The sequence below is a fragment of the Melospiza melodia genome, chromosome 26, assembly GCF_035770615.1.
Source record: "Melospiza melodia melodia isolate bMelMel2 chromosome 26, bMelMel2.pri, whole genome shotgun sequence".
Lineage (NCBI taxonomy): Eukaryota > Metazoa > Chordata > Aves > Passeriformes > Passerellidae > Melospiza > Melospiza melodia.
In genome coordinates this window covers 1,729,445-1,745,124 of record NC_086219.1, presented here as the reverse complement: position 1 = coordinate 1,745,124, position 15,680 = coordinate 1,729,445, and the positions used below count along the sequence as shown (strand labels likewise).

Genomic DNA, 15,680 nt, shown 5'->3' with positions numbered 1-15,680 from the left:
CGGGGAAGGCTCGGGAGCAGAATCAGAGGAAGAACCGGGAAGGCTCGGCGGTAGGACCGGAGGAAGGATCAGAGGAAGAACCGGGGGAAGGACTGGAAAAAGGACGGGAAGGCTGGGGGGCAGGATCAGAGGAATAACCAAGGGAAGGTCCAAAGGAAGCTCCGGGAAGGCTCGGGGACAGGATCAGAAGAAGCAGCGGGGGCCGGCTCAGAGGAAGCCCGGCCAAGCTCGAAGGCAGGCTCAGGGAGGGCCGGGCAGGTCGGTGCCGCCCCGGAAGGAAGGCAGGAAGGCAGGAACACAGGGAAGCAGGCGGGCCCCGTGCCGCAGCCATGGTGGTGCTGAGCGCGGCGCGCTGGCTGCGCAGCCGCCTCTCGGATCGCTTCTGGAGGGTGCAGGAGGTGCTCAAGTACGCGCGGGTGAGTGCGGGGTCCCCGCGTCCCCGGCACTGCCCTGTGCCCCGGGCACGGTCCCGGAGCCGGGAATGCACCATCCCTGCAGGGCTGGAAGGGCTCTGGAGCAGCCTGAGGGATCCCTGCCCATAGCAGGCCGGGAATGCCCCAGCCCTGCAGGGCTGCAAGGGCTGTGGAGCGGCCTGAGGGGTCCCTGCCCACAGCAGGGCTGGCGCCGGCTGTGCTCGGAGCTCCCTTGTCCACCCGAACCATGCCGGGCTTTTCTCTTGCTATAAAAGTGGTCTGTGTTTCATTAAATGCAGCTGGGCTGGTTGTGTTTCCTTCTGAGTGTTTTTGCTTTGTTTGTTTTTCTGGGCAAAGAAAAAATTAACCTTGTTCTCAAGTGCATTTTGGATTTCTGCTGGAGTTCAAGCTGCTATGCTGAGGCTAGGAATGAACCTTTCTCAAGGGCATCCTAGGCACTATGATAAAGTTCTTAAAATTACATCTTGCTGTAATGCTGAGATAGAAAAGTTGAAGGAAATGAGAATATTTTGGTTTTGTAGCACCTAAGCTGCCCACAGTATCAGTTATTCCTGGTGCAGCACTGGCTGCTTTCTCCTGTGTTGCGTTAGAGGGATGGCAGAGAACAAATTTAATTTTTTTTCTGTTTGATATTTTTTTTTTCTGTTTGATAAATGTTCCTTCCTCATCCCTGTGTTCCTACAAACACAACAGAGGGGAGCTGAGGGATGAGAATAAATATGTGAATTCAGTGTATGATTTTGTAATTGCCTTTCCCACAGAACCACAGCCCAAAGCGAGGCCTGGTTTTGCCTCTGCTAAGCTGAGATTTTTCCGCCCTGCTCCAACTCCTCAGCTTCAGATTTTTCATGAAAAAAATTATATTTCCATGCTATTATATTCCATATTATATTGTTTTTCATCTATTTCCAAGATAAAAAGAATATTTTCATTATGTGCCAGCTGAAGGCTTAGGGGGTGCTTGTGAAGGTGTCCGTGATTGTCACTATGCAGAACTGAGAATGCAAATGAGCTTTATTAGTGTTATATATTTAAATTAATTAAATAAGACCATTATGGGGGTTTTTTGCAGCATTTTCGAGGCAGGAAGAACCGCTGCTACAAGCTGGCAGTGAGGAGCGTCCGCAGGGCTTTCGTGAAGTCCACCAAGGCCAGGAGGGAGAAGAAGAGATTCCTCAGAGCGGTAAAGAGCCAAATGTTGGGTGGAAACATCAAAATGGGAGCCAGGCAGGAGTGAAGCAGCTGCTTTTCTTACTCTGGGGGGGTTTATTTAAAAAAAAAAAAGAGTGAAAAGTTGGAGTTTAAAGCAGCATTTTCTTGTGGGTCCCTTCCAGCTCAGGATATTCCATGAATATATTATAATTTATATTTAATAAGTGTGGGCAGACAAGGGTTTATTTTAGAGTGTTTTATCATGCAATATATTGATTTTTACACCTTCAGCTCTGGATCACAAGGATTGAGGCAGCTTCCCTTGAACATGGTTTGAAGTACCCAGCCTTCATAAGCAACCTGGCCAAGGTAAGGATGTGGTTTGGAGGATAATTATTTACTAATTAGAGAGATGAAAGGCTTGTGAAAGCAGTTCCATCCACTTCAGGAACTAAGTTCTGCCCTAAACTATTTCTCTTCCCTTTTATCCTGGTGAACATTGTGGCTTTACCTCATGTTCTGTCCCCAAAACTTAGGAATGGGATTTTTAAAATTCTTTTTTGTGAGCATTCAGTGACAGCTGCTTTTCCTTTTACTTCAAGAAATTTAAAAATACAAAACTTGTGTTAGCAAAAACCTCAAAAACCTAAGAAATCCTTATTTTTTTCATTATAATTGTGATTTGGTGAGCGTGGAGAATGCAGAAACTTGGTGCCATTGTCCCTTGTTTTTAAAACAATTTGTTTCAGTTTGGTAATTCTGTTTTAAATTTTTTTTTTTGAGCTGAAATGGATGCTATGGATTAACCTGGCCTTGAGGCAGAATTAGAGATTTTTCTTCACTTCTTGGTTTCTACCAGAAAAACTTTAGAGAAAGTCAGGAAATAATTTTTACATGGTAGGTTAATGAGACATCCATGGCCAGGGAGTGTCTGACAGTCTTAAACAGCTCCAAATTGCACAGGGTAGAAAAAAGTTAATCTGCTTTAAGACCTCAGGTCTTAAGCCTTAAGAGTGTTTAATCATACTTAATGAAGGGTGTTTATATAAACAGTAAAGAGTGTTCATTATATTTAATAAAGGGTGTTCATTACATTTAATACATTTAATTTTATTTAATAATGAAATTTTACTATATTTAATAAAATCTATTTAAATTAAATATATTTAAAACTAAGCATTGCAGTGTTGCTCCTAAAAATCACAGTCCTTAACCAACAATTTTTTCTTGCCTTTAGTCCCAGGTGGAGCTGAACAGGAAAGTTTTGGCTGACTTGGCTATTTATGAGCCAAAGACATTCAAATCCCTGGCAGCTTTAGCCCAGAGGAGGAGACAGGAAGGGTTCCTGGCTGCCCTGGGAGATGGAAAAGAACCTGAGGGGATATTTTCACGAATTGTGCACCACTCCTATTGATACCAGAGCCTGTGTGTGTGTTTTAGAAGCAGGGGTTTGATTGTGATGCAAACCTGTTGTGGGACTGCTGCTGAAAAATGGAAAATGTGGAACAAATCCTCTGAGGATCATGTGGTTGTGAAGCTTCTCCTTGATGGCTTTTTCCCTGTGTTGTTGTCACTGAAACCCGTTAAATTAAAAGCACACTTCAAGATTAGCAGTCAGGCCACACAGTGGCTTAATAAAGGTGTTTTTTTTTTGGTAACTGCTAGTAGAAAATAAATTTGATTTGTGTGGTGAATTCTGAATGGAGAGAACACTGGGATGGGAGGGAATGTTGACCCTCACAGGTGGAGCCTGGGAGTTAAGGATGCACATAGTTTGTACTTTAAAGATTTAATAAAGAGATTTTTATTGAAAACTGCTATGGGGAAACAATTTGTGTTAATTTTGGCACTTCAGTGGGAAAATACATCTGGGGGATGGAGGGAGGGCAAGATGTCAACCCTCACACACAGCCCCTGTGTTAAGGACACATATAAGAACTTATAGAGGTAGTTTTAAGAACTTTATAAGAACTTATAAAGATAATTTTTTTGTAATTGCTGTGGAGAAACAATTTTTGTGGTGAGTTCTGGCACTGCACAGCAAAAAACCAGCCTAGAGTGTGAGGGAGATGTCAGTCCTCAGACACGAAGCGAAGCCCGACAGCCCTCAGGTGAAGGACAAACATAACCTATTCTGTTAAGGACTTAATATTAAACATATTTTTGGTACAACATTTTGTTGGCAACTGCTACGGGGAAACAATTTTTGTGGTGAAATTCTAGCATGGGGAAAACCCAGCCGGGGTGGGGAGCGGCATGTCGGCCCTCTCATACGAACCTCGGCGGGCCCCACGTTAAGGACACACATTGTGTGCTTTTTTAGGGAATTAACAGAGATATTTAACACGGTGAGCGCATAGTGTGGTTTTTATAGGGATTTAATAAAGATATTTAACTCGGTGAGCGCATAGTGTGGTGCTTTAGGGAGTTAACAAAAATATTTAACTGGGTGAGCGCATAGTGTGGTTTTTTACGGAGTTAACGGAGATATTTAATTGGGTAAGCGCATAGTGTGTTTTTTTTACGGAGTTAACGGAGATACTTAACTCGGTGAGGGCATAGTGTGGTTTTTTAGGGAGTTAACAAAGATATTTAACTCGGTGACCGCTCAATTCCAGCCCCCCACGCCCGTCCCCGCACGGCCCCGGCTCTGAGGGCGCCGCGGCCCCGCCCTGTCCGGATTCCCGGCCGCTGCGTCACCCCGCCGCGCGCGGCCCGGGCGGCGTCCTGCGTCACGGCTTCTCAGCCAATCAGCGGCCGCGGCCCCGCCGCGCTCCGCCAATCGGCGTCGGGCGGATGCTGGTGGGGGAAGGAGACGGAGCGCGGAGCCAGCGAGGCGGCGGCGGCACAAAATGGCGGCGGCGGCAGGCGGCGGCCCCGCGGGCCCTCAGGCGGCCGGCGCGGCTCCCGCCCCGGTACCGGGTCCCGGCGCGGTGCTGATCGGCGACCGGCTGTATTCGGGCGTGCTGATTACGCTGGAGAACTGCCTACTGCCCGAGCACACGCTGCGCTTCACGCCTTCCATGAGCAGCGGCCTAGACCCGGACACCGAGACCGAGCTGCGCGTCACCGGCTGCGAGCTCATCCAGGCGGCCGGGATCCTGCTGCGGCTGCCGCAGGTGGGGCCGGGCGCGGGCAGGGACGGGGCCAGGACTCAGCAGGGCTAGGCTGGGCTCTTCTTTGTGCGATCTCCCGGTTACCGGGCGGGCAGGCCCCGGGGGCGCCGCGCAGTTACCGGCCGGGCAGGCCGCGGGGCCGCCCGGTGTGCGGGGCTCGTTCGGGGCCGCCCGGTGCTCGGGGCTCGTTCCGAGCCGTTCGGAGCCGCTGGCTGCCGGATGCGGTGATGTCAGCGCCGCCCCCGCCGCCTCCGCGTGGGGATTGTGCAAAGGCGGATTTCCTAAGGCTCCTCCGCAGCCCCGGTGACCTCGGCGAGGTTTTTGTTTCCACGGAGAATTTCAGCCCAAACAGCCTCGCTGCTCTCTGAGAGTAAAACTTTCCGAGCCTTAGCGTAATCAAATGTATGCAAATCATGACGCGATTAGAGTGCTCCTCACTTTCCACGCCCAAAAAGCAAATATTTTTCTGACGTACTTTTGTAACTTTGAATTTTATTTGGTTTTCAGAATTTTCTTGTTTTTTATTATTAATTTAATAGTTTAGAGCGTATTTCCACATATTTTATAAAAGAAAATTAGGATTTGCCGTCTGCATTTGACTTGTAGGCGGTATTTAAAGCATTGATAACATTTGGGCAATTTAATTACTTTAGTAATTCTATTTTCTTTAGATACCATTAAACTTCCTCCTATGCTTAGTTAATCTTCTGGGTCTTAAATCTATTGAATTTTCTCCTTGGAAGTGGCAGTTTTGTTCATGGCTGTTGTGATTATCTCATTTTTAGGTGGCTATGGCTACAGGTCAGGTGCTATTCCAGCGTTTCTTTTACACCAAGTCTTTTGTGAAGCATTCCATGGAGGTAAGAAGGCATTAAATGACATTTGTTGCCATATTTGACTTCTGATCTCACTTGGCAAGCTGTTATCTGAGTGTGATCAGTGGTAGGAACTTGTCTGGAGTTTATAGAGAAATATGATTTTACAAAGCTATTTAATTGTGATTTTTGTCAAGTATTTGATATTTTCTTGGGTTTTTTTTTTTCCCTCATTATCCATCCTTAAACTGTTGTAGGAGCTCAGTTCCTGAACTAGAAATGAAATATAGAAAATATTCTATTTTGTGCTTGTTTTTCAGCACGTTTCCATGGCCTGTGTCCATCTGGCATCCAAAATTGAGGAAGCCCCCAGACGCATTCGGGATGTGATCAATGTGTTCCATCGCCTCAGACACCTGAGGGAGAAAAAGTAAGCTGAGATTTCAGAATTTCCTGAGTTATCTCTGTTGTATTTAAGTCATTGAGCTTATTATTAACTATTATTATGATGCTATTATTAAACAATATCATCATTCCCTGTTTCATAAATCAGGGAATATTTCAGAGTGATCTCATGAAGTGAGCTGACCGGGTTTAATAAATCAATGTTTTTGATGATCTAAATAATGATTTTTATTATTATTTTTACACAATTCAACCTGAGTTTTCCTAAGGGTTAAGATGATAATTTTTTGAGTTTGACCTTGTCTTGCAGAAAACCTGTGCCTCTAATATTGGATCAGGAATATGTGAACTTGAAGAATCAAATAATTAAGGCAGAAAGAAGAGTGTTGAAGGAGTTGGGATTTTGTGTTCACGTGAAGCACCCTCATAAGGTTTGTATTTTCTAAATTCACTCCATAACCAAGGTTTTGTGTTCTGTAAAGCTCTGAGGAGGCTGCCTGGAAGCTCTGTGGACTGCACATGATGATCAGTGAACTCAGTGAGATTTAGTTTCTTACCATCCTGATGTTTTCTTTCTCATTTAAGAGACTCTTACTAATTGCTCTCGTATCACTGCTGGGTGACGGCGAGGTGGCTGCAGGTGCTCATTATTCCTGGAAGGCAAATTGGATCAGTAGGTAGCTGTGGTGGTAGAAAACATCACCTCAATTTAGATTCCCCCAAGCAGGGAGCAATTTGGAGGCCTGGGGTTGTCCTGGTCACTCGTGCTGAGGTATTAAAGATCTCTGAGCCAGTTTGGAGTGTGTTAAAGCCATGCTCAGGCTGGGCTAGAACTGAGGCAAGGCTCAAATAAAAGTAACAAGTGTCAGAGTGGGTGATACTTGAAAGATACAATTTCCTCAAATGTTTAAATTGTGCTTTAGCTGGTAAAAGAACTTTGATTTCTGTGCCAGCACAATTGGGGATCTTGCTCTTCTCTGCTCTAAAAACCTCCTGTTCAGAGCTGCCTTCTGAGCTTCTTGACATTCAGAATTTCCCGTTGTCACCCACCCCAGAGGGCAGCTGTAGCTTGTTAATGGGGCGAATTCTGCCATTATCCTTCCTCTCTGCAGCCTTGTTTTCCTTCCAAACTTGAGGAAAACCCTCAGAGCTGAACAAACCCTGGCACAGTGTTAGATCTGTTCTCTGCAAGCACTGCCAGCTTCCCTCACTGCTGATTGCACCAGCTAAAAAAGGATTTGTGAGGTTTGTAGGAGAACAAAACCAACCCACAAAATCCCTAAATCAAAATGCCTGAATGAAAATCCATCCACAAAATCCCTGAATCAAAATCCATCACAAAATACCCGAACCAAACCCAGGTGGAGACAAGGCCAGGACAGAAGGGCTCACAAGGTCAGAGCTGGTGTGGATAAACACTGGGGATGGTGCAAACCCTTGATGTGTGGAGTGCTTTAGGCCTTGAAAGAGGATCACAGATGCCTCATGGATGTCCCTCTGCAGTGAGCAGGTGGCTCTCCAGATGCTGGTTAATAACTCAATGACCCATATCTTCCAGATAATCGTTATGTACCTTCAGGTATTAGAATGTGAACGTAACCAACACCTGGTCCAGACCTCATGGTAAGTTGATTTTCTTTGTTCTAAGAGACCAGAAGGGGCAGTAGCAGAAATATGTCACTTGAGGCACTGGGCAGGATTGCTCAGCAGTGCTTGGGGCCACCCCAGACAGCTCCACTGTCCTTGGTGTGCCCCAAACTTCCCAAAAGTTGAGCGGCCTCTTAAGTTGGAGGCAGTGTTTTAATGGTAAGGTAGCTTTCCACCCTGACTCCTCACTTCCCTCCTCTCTGCTCTCACTTTCCAGCTGAAGGGAAAAGCTCGGGTGGGTTTAGAGTTGTTCCCTTGGGGTTTTCTTCAGGGTTAATGCAAGTTTGTTCCCAGTGCTGGAAAATGGCTTTTCCCAGGGCCTGAGTTTGATTTCAGGTGTATCTAAAGCTCAGCACAGATAAATTTCTTTTATCTATGTGGATAATGCAAGATGTCAGCTTCTAAGAGTGGATAGATGGATAGCCTGCATTCATATTTGCCAAGAAATGTTCTCTGCCTTGTTGCTCTCATTTAATGAATATTTACTCGGGGGTGGGAAGCTTCTGTAAAATTCCACATCTTAAACTTTACCAAATAATCCTTTTTTAACAATAAAAAAAAAAAAAAAAGCAACAACACCTTTAGTGAATCCAGAGACCATATTTCTGCTGACTGAACTGTCTGGTACTGTGAGCTGTGTGTAGAGAACCAGTTTTGACTTTTCTTTTCTGTACTCTTTTGATCAAAGGGTAGCCTCTGAGGGTAAGTGACTAAGACTTCTCCTCTGCTGCCCATGGTGCAGGGATAGCTGCCGTCTTCAGTCAACCCAAAGCTCTCCCAAGAGAAGGCTGGCTCTAGACAGGTGGTATATACATGATAGTAGAGTAACTGGCCAACTGCTTCTTGTGCTTCTATTTTTATTTTTTATTTTACTCTGCATTTTTTTTTTGATTGTTTGTATATTTGATAACCTGAGCGTTCAAGTTCTGAATTTATTTTTTTTTAAATTGTTCTATTTCTCTTAACTGTTATAATGTGGTGTGTTTATTATATGATAAAGTGAATTAAGGTGGGGTTTAAAGCTTTTAAAAGGGATGAATTAACAGCAGAAAAATGAATAGTTTGAAAGATACAATTATCTGAAATGTTTAAATGAAAATGTTTAAGTGATAAAGCTAGTACATGTGTGAAGCTTGGAGACCAAATGTGATATTTAGAGACACTTCCCAGAAGCATTGCATGGAGCAGTGGAATGGGATTTTGGACTGCCAGAATCTGCTGGTTATGGAAGGAGGGGAGGGAGGGAATTACCCCAGCTGGGAGAGGGGTCAGATGTTCCAATAACATCTCTGTGCTCGTGTTTGTTGCTTCCAGTACCCAAGAACTGGTGGGTATCCAGTATGACTGGTTTTTGAAATGTGCATTTTTACAACATGACCTTTTTCTTAAGCTATTGTGACAAGGATTCATTTCCTCCTGTGTCTGGCTGAGCCCACAGGGAAAATGTGCAGAGGCCAAGCTTGGAAGCTGGAATGGTTCTCAGTTTGGCAAATCAGAAAAAAACACTGTGGAGCTTCCAGATGTTCAAAGTCAACCTTTCCTTTATAATTCCTTTGGCCAAAAGCTTTGTGCTCTCTTTGTAGGGGGTTTAGAAGTTCCTTTCTCCCAGAAAGATGAGCTGATGTTGCTTTTTTGGGGCAGCAGTTGCTGTTTGTGTAAACAAGAATTGAGGACAGGTGGGAGTTGGAAACCCTGGGATTCCAATCCCTCCTCTCTGTCCTTGCAAACCTTGCAGGTGCCTGTGGTCTCTGCTTGGATACCTTGGGGGTCAGTGAATCCTTGTATACTGGGTACCCACATGGTTAATTATTATTTAAAGTACTATTTTAAGGACTTTTCTTATGTCTGGTTTTAGTTTTTCTCATCTGATATTTTATTGACATATGTGCTCTCAAGTGTAGATCTCCTAAAGCACATCAGCTGAGAGATTCACAGGAATTTACTTTGTGTATTTAAGATTTAACAACAAATAATGCTTCATTGTACTGACTGGAATATGTGCAATATTTTACAGTTTGCTCATTCTGTGAATATTCATTTTAAGCAACCTTACTGAAATGGGACAATTTGGAAACCTTATTTCATGTGCCACAGAGGAGATCTGCCTGAATTCTGACTGTTCTCCTGAACTGATCTTCCCAAATACCCTGATTTCTCCTATGGCTGACTTTGTGCATCAAAAAGAATTCTGTTCTGGATGGAAATGGACCCTGAAACCCCACTGGAAGTTGAGCTGTGCTGAAGAGGATTTCATTTCATGGGAGAACTGCTCCAGGAGCTGCAGCTTTTGCCACACACCTGGTCCTGCCCTGTTGCAGGGGGACATGTGAACCTAAAATTCTATTTCTGAGTATTTCTGAGCACACTGTATGTTGTCTTGATGAAAAGAACTTGTTTATTGCATGAGAGCAGGCCAGTAGAGATCCAGCAGCAAAAGTGAAGTTAAAATTGGTTCTCTTCTCACCACTGAATTTGCAGCAGTCAGACTTTGTTTCTGTCACACATCCCTCCCCTTGAGGGATTTAATTTTAGTTATATTCCTTTTATTTTTCTTGTAGTAAAACCATTCAGCTTCTCTTTAGATTTACAGGAATAGAATGTTGAAGTCTAGTAACTGAGTGCAGAAAGAAATAGCCCTTGTAGAAGTAAAACCAAGTCAAAACCCCAAAAAAAGAGCCCCAAAGAGCTTTGCAGTGCCTTGCAACCTCCTGCTCTCCTGTTTTTCAGGAACTACATGAACGACAGCCTGAGAACAGATGTGTTTGTGAGGTTCCAGCCAGAGAGCATTGCCTGTGCCTGCATTTACCTGGCAGCCAGGACACTGGAGGTGAGCCACACTTTGATGGATTTGGGTTTCTTTTTTTTCAAGCCTTTTTAACAGGAGGAGAAATCTGAGCTTTGTCTGTCTCTCCTTTCAGATCCCTCTTCCAAATCGCCCACATTGGTTTTTACTGTTTGGAGCAACAGAGGAAGAAATTCAAGAAATCTGCTTAAAAATCTTGCAGCTCTACACAAGGAAAAAGGTTTGGTTGTTTTTCATGTTGGGAGCCCTCAGTGAAGGAGTTGGAAAATTTGAGCTTGTTTAAAACCACAGCTGCAAGCCTGGAAGTGAACAAAGAGTCACTGCCTGGAACCCCTTGAATTTTCATTCCTCTCCCTGGGAATGGGTAAGCAGCAAATTCAGCTCTCACAAGCAGTGCTCCTGTGTTCACAGGTGGATTTATCTGATCTGGAAAGTAAAATAGAAAAGAAGAAATTGGCCATTGAAGAGGCAAAGGCACAAGCTAAAGGTCTGGTACCTGAGGGAGTTCCAAGCTTGGATAACACATCGGGATTTTCCCCCATCCCAAAAAATGGTAAATAGTGGATAACTCATTTTTAATAACCCTTTCACATCTTTCATGTATATTTACCCTTTTGGGAAGCTTTTACAAGTGTGGTTTGGAGTTTGTTGGGGATTTTTTTAAGATGGCTCCTAGCACTGCTCAGCTGGCAGGGTTTGAATAGCAGTGTAGCTTGTGATTTCTTGAATCAGATAAAGCTATAATCAAATTAGTCTGAAATTAAGACTAGTTTAAACCCATATAGGCCAGGGGCTTGCTTTTATGTGGATTTGGCAATAAACTCAAATCCTTGCCCCTGGCACGTTGTGCTGATGCAATATTGAAGCAGAGCTGGGATGTTGGGTGAGGAATTTGTTGGTTAAAGTTTCCAGTCTGGTGCAGTCTCACCTAGAAGACCAAATTCACCATCTTCTCCCCCAGTTTACCTTTCAAACAAGGCAGAATAATTGGCAAGGAAAGGAGGGTGGTTTGCTGCCTTTTCTTGCTGTGACTTCAGTACTTTGGCAGAAACATTTCAGGTGAATTTCTGCCTTCTGTGAACTTGTTGAGATCTGCTTGTGGGTGGCTGTGTGAGCAAAGCCCAGCTGTGCAGACTTGGGGTGAGGGGAGCCTCAAGTCCTTTCAGGTACTTTCCAAAGAGGTAACAAAGGCTTCTTCTTGCAGAGTCTCCAAAAGAGGTGAAAGGAAACAAACCCTCACCCCTACCTGTGCAGGCCATGAAGAATGCAAAAAGGAAAACAGAGGGAGCCAAGAGAACCAGCTCCAACAGCCCAGTAAATGGGTAAGGTTTTGTAAGGAAACAGCTGATTTTTATCCCATGGGTACTTAAAGCTAAATAACTGAGTGTTCTTTGTGTCTGGCAGTGTCCAGAAAGGAAGAGAGAGCAGGAGTCGAAGTGGAAGCAGAGATCAGAGTTACTCAAGGTCCCCCTCGAGGTCTGCATCCCCCAAGCACAGGTAGGGTGTGCTCCCAGTCCCTCCACTCTCATTTCCCAGTGCTCCCAGTCCCTCTATCTCATTTCCCAGTCTCAGCTTTGATAATTCATCACCAGGAGGCTGAGGGGATCCAGCTGTGGGTGTTCACAGCATTACTGGAACTGGAGCTCCTAAAAATCAGTGTTTTTACTGTAGCCAGATGGAAGCTTAGGACACAGGATGAGTTCTCATGGGAGAACAGCAAAATGCAGAAGGACATTCTTCAAATTCAAAATGCAAAAGAATGGTCTGAAAATTCAAAATGCAGAAGGGTGTGGTCTTAAAATTCCAAATATAGAAGGGCATTCTTAAAATTCAAAATACAGAAGGAAGATCTTAAAATTCAAAATATATATAAAGAAAATTCAAAATGCAAAATGGCATTCTTAAAAATTCAGAATGCAGAAGGGCATTCTTAAAATTCCAAATATAGAAGGATGCTTTTAAAATTCCAAATATAGAAGGATGTTCTTAAAATTCGAAGTACAGCAGGATGTTCTCCAAATTCAAGGAAATGGCAAAATGAGGAAGGACATTCTTCAAGTTCAGAGTACAGAAGGACGTTCTTCCAATTCAAGGGAATAGTGAAATGCAGAAGGACAATCTTCAAATGCAAAATATGGAAGGACATTCTTCAAATGCAAATTGCAGAAGGACGTTCTTCCAATTGAAAATGAGGAAGGAAGGTCTTAAAATCCAAGAAGGCAGCCAAATCCAGAATGAAGTTGTTGTAATTGAAGAAAACAAGGTTTGCTGTGTTTTCCCTTGCAGGAAGAGCGAGAGCTACTCCACGTCCAGCGGCTCCAAGTCGCAGAGCCGCTCTCGGAGCCGCAGCGATTCCCCCCCGCGGCAGTTCAACCACGGCTCCGCCTACAAGGGCTCCAAGGGCCGCGGCTACAAGAAATCCAAGGACTACAGCAAGTACCAGGGGGGGCACAAGGGCCGCAGGTCCCGCTCCAGGAGCTCCTCCCGCTCCCGCAGCCGCTCCCGCGAGCGCCCCGAGCACGCGGGCAAGTACAAGAAGAAGGGCCAGGGACACTACTACCGCAACCACCGGCACGAGAGAGCGCGCTCCTACGAGAGAGGGCACCGCTACGACAGGGACAGGGACAGGGAGAGGGACAGGGAGCACCCCGGGCACAGCCGGCACCGCCGCTGAGACGGACGGACGGACGGACAGAGAGCAGCCCGGGCACAGCCGGCACCGCCGGAGAGGGACAGACAGACGGAGCAGCCCGGGCACGGCCGGTGAGCCCCCGGGGCCGCTCCCGTGGGGTTCTCACTGGTGGGTCCTGATGGGGTAGCTAAGGGAATTCCTGCTGGTCATCCCCTTCGGGGGCTCCTCCTGGGGGAATTCCTGCTGGGGCTGCTTCCCAAGGGAATTCCTGGGGCTGCTTCCCAAGGGAATTCCTGCCAGTGAGCTCCTGAGCTGCTTCTGAGGGAGTTCCTGGTGGTTAGCCCTTCCTGGGCTGGTTCTCACTGGTGAGCCCTTCTTGGGCTGCTCCCGAGGGAATTCCTGCTGGTGAGCCCCTGGGCTGCTTCCTGAAGGTCCTGCTGGGGCTGATTCCCAAAGGAATTCTCCTGGTGAGCCCACCAGGCTGCTTCCTGGAATTCCCAGAGAGAATTCCCTCTGGTGAGCTGGGTGCTTCCTGAGGGAATTGCCTCTGGTGATCTGGGGTTGCTTCCTGATGGAATTCTCTCTCTGGCACCCCGGGCACAGAGCTGGGAGCTGCTTCCCCATGGAATGCCCACCAGGGCTGCTCTCTGAGGGATTTCCCTCCAGCACCCAGGCACAGTTGATGAGATGGGGCTGCTTCCCTTGGGAATTCCCTCTGGCACCACTGGTGAACCAGCAGAGCTCGTTCCCCATGGCTTGTGCAGGGTTAATCTGGCTCCTGAGCCAGCAGTTTGTGCTCATCCCTGAAGCCAAAGCAAAGCCTGGCAGGTGATGTCAGCAGTGCCACTGTCACCCTCACATGGGGCTCCTGTCCTGCTCCTCAGCATTTCCATCCCCAGGACAGCCCATCCTTGGGGTGCTGTGCCCAGCAGCTCTTCCCTCTGGGGCTGGGAAGCTGCTCAGCCCCCCAGGAATGGTTTGGTGCTACCAATGCCCTCTTTCCATGCTGGCTCGGTGATGTTGTACAGGTGGGAGGTGATTTTTTTTTTTTTTTTTTTTAGTCCTGTTGCCTATATTAGGTTTTCTGTGTATATATATATATATATATATATATATTTTGCAGTGTTACAGTATGGGAAAATGGCCTTCCTAGCCTTTACACTTTACCCACAATGTAAATAAGCATTTGTTTAATACAGGTGATGATATATACAGAAAAATTCAAAAACTTGAATTCTATCAAAAGAAAAAAAAAGACTTGTGTAGAAAATTCTGATAAATGTGAAAGTATTTAGCTCTGTGCATTGAGAGTAGAATATTTTTATCTGTGCAATGCTGTGTGCAGGCCACCAGCTCAGAAGACATTTCCTATATATCCATTTGAAGTGGTTGAAAATTCTTGACTCAGGATCTTTGAAGAATTGGTAGTTTGTCAGTCTGCATGCTTGATGAACAGAGCAATTAAAACTCCAATTAGCAGAGCCCCACAGCCCAGTAGTATCAGTTCTAGTGGTATATCTGAGCTGTTACTCTCATGCTCCCTAATTTCATTAAAGTATTTGATTTTCTATTACATTCACTCGAGTTTCTTATGAGCTCCACCACTTGTGCCTACTCATAACGAAAGAAATTGCTGCAAAATGAAGATATTTTTAAACTGTAATAGATTCAAGACTTGGAATTCAATCCCCATTCCCTTAAAGGCAGGAATTTTGGGCACCAAATATAAAATCCCCCAATCCACTAAGATTTGAGGTGGGAATTGCATTGCTGTGACTTCTGGAGGAGCTGGCAGTCCCAGCTGAGCTCCCTGAGCTGGGTTTGCTCACCTGGACAAGGAGGAGGAGCTGGGCTTGAGGAGAATCCCATCCCTTGGGATGTGGGCCACTTCTTGGGGGTGAAAATGTTGGGGTGGCTGAACATTGTGGTGGGTTTGCTGGGGCACTGAGGAGTGAAAACGTTGGGGTGGCTGAATGTCTTGTGTGGGTTTGCTGGGGCATTGAAGATGAAAAATTTTGGGGTGGCTGAACATTGTGGTGGGTTTGCTGGGACTTTGGGGGCTGAACAGCTGGGGTGGGTTTGCTGGGACATTGAGGGCTGAAAATTTGGGGTTTGGGTTGTCTGAACATCTGCTGGGTTTGCTGGGACATTGGGGCTGCACTTTGGGGTGGGTTTGCTGGGACATTGGAGGATGAAAATTGTGGGGTGGCTGAACATTGTGCTGGGTTTGTGGGACGCTGAGGCACTCAGTGCTGCTGCTGAGCAGGGCAGGCTCAGTGGCTGGCAGAAGTTCACCTGAAATCCAAAGCCCCGCGTGTTTCACCTGAGTGTGCAAACAGCTCTCAAACCTTCAGGTGAGTTATGGCTTTGTTTTCTCAGCCTCTGGTGGCTCCCCCGTTCGGTGGGGCCGATAATGAGGGTCACAGGGCTCAGGGGCTGCTCTGCACCCACCACTGTCACACGAAGGGCTCTGAAGTTGGTGGAACAGAGTTTGGGTACCAGCCGGGAGAGGGATGGAGGGAGAAAAGCCAATTCCCCTTCCCCTGTCTGCTCTCTCCGTGCCCTGAAGCCGAGCGGGGGCAGAACCATTTCCCCTTTCCCTGGCCCTTCTCTCCGTGCCCGGAGCCGGGAGGGGCAGAACCAGTTCCCCTTAGCACCAATTCCCTTTTCCCGTGC

General features: G+C 46.1%; 2 protein-coding genes across 4 annotated transcripts; both read left to right on the top strand.

Annotated features, from left to right (window-relative positions):
- Nucleotides 1–263: 263 nt before the first annotated feature.
- MRPL20 (mitochondrial ribosomal protein L20) lies at nt 264–3,404 on the top strand. The gene is made up of 4 exons (XM_063176966.1): nt 264–416; nt 1,507–1,617; nt 1,878–1,955; nt 2,824–3,404. Exons 1-4 carry the CDS (start codon nt 330–332, stop codon nt 2,998–3,000), a joined length of 453 nt encoding a protein of 150 aa, XP_063033036.1. The 5' UTR covers nt 264–329; the 3' UTR covers nt 3,001–3,404.
- Nucleotides 3,405–4,438: 1,034 nt separating this feature from the next.
- Nucleotides 4,439–14,577, top strand: CCNL2 (cyclin L2). Of its 3 annotated transcripts, XM_063177199.1 has the most exons (11): nt 4,439–4,705; nt 5,488–5,562; nt 5,838–5,947; nt 6,233–6,353; nt 7,481–7,545; nt 10,297–10,396; nt 10,488–10,592; nt 10,784–10,925; nt 11,577–11,694; nt 11,777–11,869; nt 12,659–14,577. In XM_063177199.1, the coding sequence occupies exons 1-11, from the start codon at nt 4,439–4,441 to the stop codon at nt 13,044–13,046; spliced, it is 1,584 nt and encodes a 527-aa protein (XP_063033269.1). In that variant the 3' UTR covers nt 13,047–14,577. The 3 variants fall into 3 exon arrangements, with proteins under 3 accessions (XP_063033269.1, XP_063033271.1, XP_063033270.1); XM_063177201.1 differs by lacking the exons at nt 4,439–4,705; nt 5,488–5,562; nt 5,838–5,947 and adding an exon at nt 8,258–8,371 and having other exon boundaries at nt 6,233–7,545; XM_063177200.1 differs by lacking the exons at nt 4,439–4,705; nt 5,488–5,562; nt 5,838–5,947 and adding an exon at nt 8,258–9,936 and having other exon boundaries at nt 6,233–7,545.
- Nucleotides 14,578–15,680: the final 1,103 nt, after the last annotated feature.